We start from the raw sequence: 7,178 nt of genomic DNA, 5'->3' as shown, positions 1-7,178 counted from the left end.
GGTACGATTTTTATGTGGTTCTATTATTTGTTATTCATCTTTAGTAACGACACCCTCATAACTAAATCTTTGAAATTTAATTTGCGATGGAAGATTTTTGACCTCGCTCCCATGTCTTGTATGTTAACATGTTAATATGAAACCTATAGATTTATCGTATGATAAGCTAGTCTTTTAATTAAAAATTCAAGACTTAAATTAAAAGTTCGGAATTTTTACTTGTAACTTGGGGTTTTATGTTAGATTTCTGTATGGCCAATTAGTTCAAATGAAAAACAGTTGCAATGTAATTCATATATAAATGGACATGAGCTCCACAATAATTAGCTCCCATAATAAGGCTGACACTATACTCTAACAGGCACACAAGAGACATCTTATCCATATTCCGAAAAACACTAGGGCTCCACGTCACTTTTTTTTTGACAAAAGGAGCATAGCTTAGACTAAAATAAAAAGGAGTTCGAATAAAAGAAGGGTTGGCTCGGAGGTTGTGGCGTGCTTGCCACTAAAAAATTACTACTACAAGTCTCTATGACAAAAGATGGGGCATAATCCCAATCAAAACAATCATTACAACTTTACAAGAGCTTTAGTCATTCATAGAATAATGAGCAATTGGATCCGCAACTCAATTAGCTGATCTCTCCCCAAAGTTGATCTTCACATGAAGTGAATTCTTTAATTGTTCTCTACACTCAGGAATAACATTGGTAAACGAGCCACAAAAGGAGTTCCCAATTCACAATAGCATTCACAATATTCATACAATCTGAAACAATTGAAACATTATTAACAAACAACTAGCAAGTTGTAACCCTTCTCTATTGGCGAGCACCTAAAAAATATGTGGGTTATAGGCTAACAAACGGGTAGATCATCCTCGAACCCATGAACCTACACTATTCCTAACAACACACCTCACACTAGAAAACGAAGAAGGGGAGGAGAAAACCGCATCAACATGAGTTTAAGCCAATCGGGGAGGGGGGGGGGGGGGGGGAACAACTAGTTTCATTATTATTACTATTAGAGTATTATTTAAGTATTTTGAGTTGCGTTTAATTTATTTCTTTTAATTTCGTTGAGGTACGACTTTTATGTGGTTCTATTATTTGTTATTCATCTTTAGTAACGACACCCTCATAAATAAATCTTTGAAATTTAATTTACAATGGAAGATTTTTGACCTCGTTCCCATGTGTTATATGTTAACTTTTTAATATGAAACCTATAGATTTATCGTATGATAAGCTAGTCTTTTAATTAAAAATTCAAGCCTTAAATTAAAAGTTCGGAATTTTTACTTGTAACTTTTGGTTTTATGTTAGATTTGTCTATGGCCAATTAGTTCAAATGAAAAACAGTTGCAAATGTAATTCATGTATAAATGGACATGACCTCCACAATAATTAGCTCCCATAATAAGGCTGATACTATACTCAAACAGGCAGACAAGAGAGATATTATCCATATTCCGAGAAAAACTAGGGCTCCACATCATTTTGGGACAACAGGAGTATATCTTAGACTAAAATAAAAAGGATTTCGAATACAAAAAGGGGTGGCTCCGAGGTAGTGGCGTGCTTGCCACTAAAAATTTACTACTACAAGTCTCTATGACAAAAATTGGGGCATAATCCCAATCGAAACAACCGTTACAACTTTACAAGAGCTTTTATCATTCATAGAATAATGAGCAATTTCACCCGCAACTCAATTAGCCGATCTCTTCCCAAAGGTGATCTTCACATGAAGTGAATCTTTTAACTGTTCTCTACACTCAACATTTTCTTGACAGTATCACAAATTTTAGGAGGACAAAGGGGAGAAGATAAGATCACAGCGCCTTAACCAAAGGCGCCCAATAATAAAGGTAAATAGGGTGTTCCACGTGGCGTTGGAAGTAGATATGTTAATGAGACGAGACAACTAGCGAGCAACTCGAACTCGACTCGGTCAAAGCTCGGCTCGCGTTAACTCGGCTCGTGCTCGGGCTCAGCTCGAGAGTTAACGAGTCAAGCCAAGCAAACGTTGGCTCCGCCCGAAAAGCTCGTGAGCAGCTCGAACTTGTGTAATTAGATAAGATATTATTCATACTTTATAAAAATTGTGAACCCCCTCAAAAACGCTAAGAAAATATAATAAGAAAATGCAGAATTTTAGAAAATTTTTGTAACTTTTTAAAGTTTAAAGCGCGATTTCAATAAAACCTACAACATGGATAAAATATGCGGAAATAAAAAAAATAAGTTTATACAAACGTGATAGTCAAAATGGGAAAAGAAATCCCACGAATAACTAGTCTAAAAGGCGAGTCTAAGCATAATGATAGACAAAAATCCAACGGTCAAGGTACATGCTAGCTCACACATGTCTTCACCCCATAAATGCACTAACTAATACCTGTCATTCATGTAAACATGAACGCCACAATCAGATGGGAGTAACTCAAGGTTCTCCCAGCCACAAATTGTAAAATGAACCTAACAAAGAAATCAATTAGCCAAGCATTTAAAACAAGATGTAAATAACTTGAATTATAATAGACATTAGATCAATCATGTTAACACAATAAGAGAAACAAGATAGTATAGTAAATGAGCATGTTATGGGCATATTTAAATAAGTAAAGTAAAGGAAAGAACATAGATACAGTTAGTTAATCACAAGCATGAATTCCAATGAAATGTGACATATGCAACTATCCAAATCATACAAGACTAATAATTAAATTATGTGAGATAGATAAATGAGTAGTCATTCATCGCAATACATGTAGTTGAAAACCATAGCCATTACTTTGAAAACCTCTTAGAAAACATTGGACGGAACGTGGCTACTAATGTCACATTCATACTTATGGCTTTCATCTCACCATAATAACGGGTGAGGACATCAATCCCGGTGATCATATCGCAACTAGAAGGCTTGTATCTCACCTCTAGTAACCGATAGGACCAAGACTTTCACATCCAAACAATATAAGGCATAACTCTTGCCATGAATGATATATACCAATAACTATAACCAAGAAAGACTTTTACTACCCATTAAATATAATTCCTCTACTGGTAGGACGACAATGACAATCACAAAGACTCAGTTATAGTCTAAATCTGGCCAGACTCTCGAGACAGTACAGTTCTCGATTCGACATGCGGCAGGACAGTCCGCATCCAAGACTCGAGCGATAGATCGGAAGTCGAAAACCCAAAATCGGCAGGACAATCCGAAAGAGGAGGAAGATGTGAGTTAAACTCATACTTGGCAGATCGGCACAAGTAGGGCGTAAAGATAAGTTAAGCAGTAAGGTATAGCATAAAGGCATTATCATACGAATACCTCTTCACAAGTAATTATTTATAATAAATCTTTCATACTTGTATTAGGTCGATAGGCATTTCTTTTCATAATGCCAGTGAAATAAAATATAACAAGCGGTAATAAATAATTTATGTTATGTAAAATACGAGATAAAATGTAACTAACGACAAATGGGTCAACCATAAGTCTAAGCCATGATATTGGGTTGTCCCAATGACATGAAGCATACAAGCCCAACTATATAAACAAGACAAGCTCAACTAAATAAACAAGACAAGCCCAATTAAATAAACAAAACAAGGATGACACAAATTGTTGGTCCAGTAAAGATACGGATAACAAGTCCAAAGAGTCCAACCCATTTCTACACTTTAGTCCAGCAAATAAAATCATTGTTTTTGGTAAAAATGAGTTAAGGAAATAAAGAGAAAAGAGGTGGAATAACAAAAAATAGTAATGAGAAAAATGAAGCCCATCTCTTTATCCACCACACAGAATATACGGGCAGAGAGCAATTGAACAGACCCAAAACGCCAATTATAAATGATGGAAGTTTGATCGAGCAACAACAGATGCATCAGTGATGAAGCAGATTGAAGACAAATTAATTATACGAATTTAATAGCCCTAAATAGAGGTAATTTAAAGATTCTACTCTTCCATTCTCCTACTGATATAAAATCCTATTTGGTATCACAAGGGAATGGGGTATCACGAAGATCGACGACAGAACAATATATACATGAGACAGAAAACAATAATTTACGTATACAACAAACAACTTATATACTACAACTTCTCAGCATACATATACTGAAAATAGTCCCATATGCACATTTTCCGTCCCTAAAAATAGTCCCCAAATGCATTGCAAAAACGTTCCAAAAAAAGTCCCGAAAGGCACCATTTTCGCGCCCAGAACACTCCCGAAAAACTGCATAAAACTGTCCCCATAAACAGTCCAATTTCCATCTTAAAACAGTCCCGAAAACTTACACAAAGTCATCCCAAAACAGTCCAATTTACGAGCACATTGAGACGGAAATTCGTCATGTAAACATACGGCATTAAAACACTTCAAGTAAGCACACAACTCGAGTATTATTCTGACACATTCAACCATTTATATGAGAAAAGCACAAAGAACCAAACTTTATCACACAAGGGCATGTAAAACGACACATAAGTCGAAATCTCGACACTTTTGTCGAGTAACCTATCACCGTTACCTTTTTGCTCTTCAAAGGGTATACTTCCGACTCAAAGTGACTCCTAGTTGTCCAATGGCACACCTAAAACACAAAGAAAACGGTTAGCGCGGAATTTCGAGCCATAAAAGGGTACGACCAGAAACGTAAGATATTTCCATAAATCAAATAAGTATTATACTAATATTTAATTAAGTTATTTTATGAAAATTAAGTTGGTCCATTATATGGTGGAATTTACCTAGGATTCTGTTTCCACTATTGTCTCCCATAACTTACCACTCGTAATTTAGGAAACTGTTCACTTGACTCATTGGTGACAAGAGTCTATATAAGGGGAACATATTTATTCTTATTAAGGTTCACCAATCCTACCTCATTAAGAAAAATACACCATCTAAATTGTGAGGTTGAGGGTTTTGAAGCCAAGTCAGATTTGGGGCATAAGAAATTGGGTTAGTCATTAAGACGGATCAATTATTTCAAGCAATGGCTGGAGGTAAGTAATCGATCTCTTTTATCGCTTCCGCATTCAGTTTATACATGTTCATTATGAGACTAGAACATGTTAATTTTAGACGATAAAACATACAGTTGGTATCAGAAAGAATAATCGCCTCTGCCTTGCTTAATTAAAATAACAGTTGTCGCATAGAATGATCCGTATATTTCATGAATTTTGCTTTGGTTAAGAATTATTTATTTATGCGACTATAGTACAGCGCATGTATATTGCTTTGATTGCTGGGCGTTTTATTTATGCGACTATACAGTATGTATATTGACTTGATTGTTGAGTATCTGATTTGCTAAAGCATGTATTAAGTCGTCCGGTACATGGTTTCCTTATTGCTTCACTTTGTATTTCATGTTATGGAGTACATGTTTTCCTTATTTTTGTTGACACGTACTTTGCGTTTTTGATTGGCATATAAGCAATGAAAAGTCATGGTCATATTAAGTTGCATAAGCTCACAACAATTGATTTTCACTAAGTACGTAACGCACTAGTCTTCATGGATACCTTTTGTCTGTTGTAGGCTATGTTTCATTCGATCCTTGTCTATTATATATTTAACTGTTTTGATAAGAAGTATTGTATTTGACCAATTGTGTTTTTTGGTCATTTAGACTTCTATATACATTGAGCTATTAGTATATAGACTAAAATTAATGTTGAGTGATTCAAAATTTTGTTAGTTAGAGAATAGCCATAGCATCTCTAATTAATTGAATTTTTATTTTGGAATCACGTGTCGAAACTAGACATTATTTGTGATTAATCATATGTAATATAATGAGACTTACCCACAGGAATCTTGTTGTATGTATTTGTATGTCTAATTAGGATAATATATTGAATCTTGTTTCTTAATCTACCCACAGGAGTTAAGAGACGTATATGATTTGATAGTATTGTCATAAAGTTAAAATTTATATGTATCTAATGGAGTAGAGCTTTAGCCCACAGATAAGTTTTATGTCACTAGATTTCATATTTGAGCATGGTTTACATTGGTAAAATATGATAAATTTTAAGTCTCTATTTTTGTAATAAGCATGTTATTTATTATATTTGCAACAATTTTACCTGAGAGTTCTACGTACTGATGTTAAATTTGACATTCCTGAATTGAATGGTGATAACTATAAGGTCTGGAAAGAGAGAATGCTACTGCAGTTGGGATGGTTAGATATTGATTATGCTATTCGGAAAGATGAACCACCTAAAGTAACTAAAGAAAGCACTAAAGAAGCAATTGATCTTTATGAAAAGTGGGAGAAATCCAATCGTCTCTTCATTATGTTCATAAAGACCAGAATGTGTGCTAGTATTAGTGGTTCTGTCGATCAGCATACTAAAGTTAAAGATCTAATTAAGGCCATCGATGAGCAGTTTGCAACTTCTGATAAAGCTCTTGCTAGAACCTTAATAATGCAGTTTTCATCTTTGAGGATCACCGAGACTAAAGGGGTGCATGATTATATCATGCGCATGAGGGATATTGCAACCCAACTTAAGACTTTGGAAGTTACCATGTCTGACTCTTTCCTTATGCACTTCATTTTATGCACTCTTTCTCCAAAATATGCTCCTTTTAAGATCTCTTACAACACACATAAGGATAAATGGTCAATTAATGAACTTATGGCCATGTGTGTTCAAGAGGAGGCAGATTGTTGATGGAGGAAGGTGAAAAGGTGAACCTTACTGTTGCTTCTTCTTCAAAGAGGCAAAAGGGTCACACTAAAGATAAGGGAAAGGGAAAGATTTCAGCTGAGTCAGCCATTAAGAAGGAGTCTACGTGTTTCTTCTGTAAAAAGAAGGGACACATGAAGATAGACTGCATTAAGTTTAAGGCTTGGCTAAAGAAGAAAGGTAATTTTCATGCGTTTGTTTATTATGAATCTAATATGGTTAATGTTAATCATAATACATGGTGGATTGATTCTGGAACTACAATCCATGTTTAGAATACCTTGGAGGATATGACAAACCTAATGAAACCAGTGGGCAGTGAACTTTCAATCTATTCAGGAAACCAGATTAGTTCACATGTGGAGGCCATTGGGACATGCAGATTAATATTAAGTAGTGGTTTTATTTTGCATTTGGAAAAGACATCTTATGTTCCAAATTTC

The 7,178-nt window shown here is 34.9% G+C and overlaps 1 protein-coding gene across 1 annotated transcript; it reads left to right on the top strand.

Moving 5' to 3' along the window:
• The first annotated feature begins 6,204 nt into the window (after nucleotides 1–6,204).
• LOC141648892 (uncharacterized) lies at nucleotides 6,205–6,720 on the top strand. Its single transcript, XM_074457600.1, has one exon. It carries the CDS (start codon nucleotides 6,205–6,207, stop codon nucleotides 6,718–6,720), a length of 516 nt encoding a protein of 171 aa, XP_074313701.1.
• Nucleotides 6,721–7,178: the final 458 nt, after the last annotated feature.

The sequence above is a fragment of the Silene latifolia genome, chromosome 3 (assembly GCF_048544455.1).
Source record: "Silene latifolia isolate original U9 population chromosome 3, ASM4854445v1, whole genome shotgun sequence".
Lineage (NCBI taxonomy): Eukaryota > Viridiplantae > Streptophyta > Magnoliopsida > Caryophyllales > Caryophyllaceae > Silene > Silene latifolia.
This window is presented reverse-complemented; position numbering and strand designations above follow the sequence as displayed.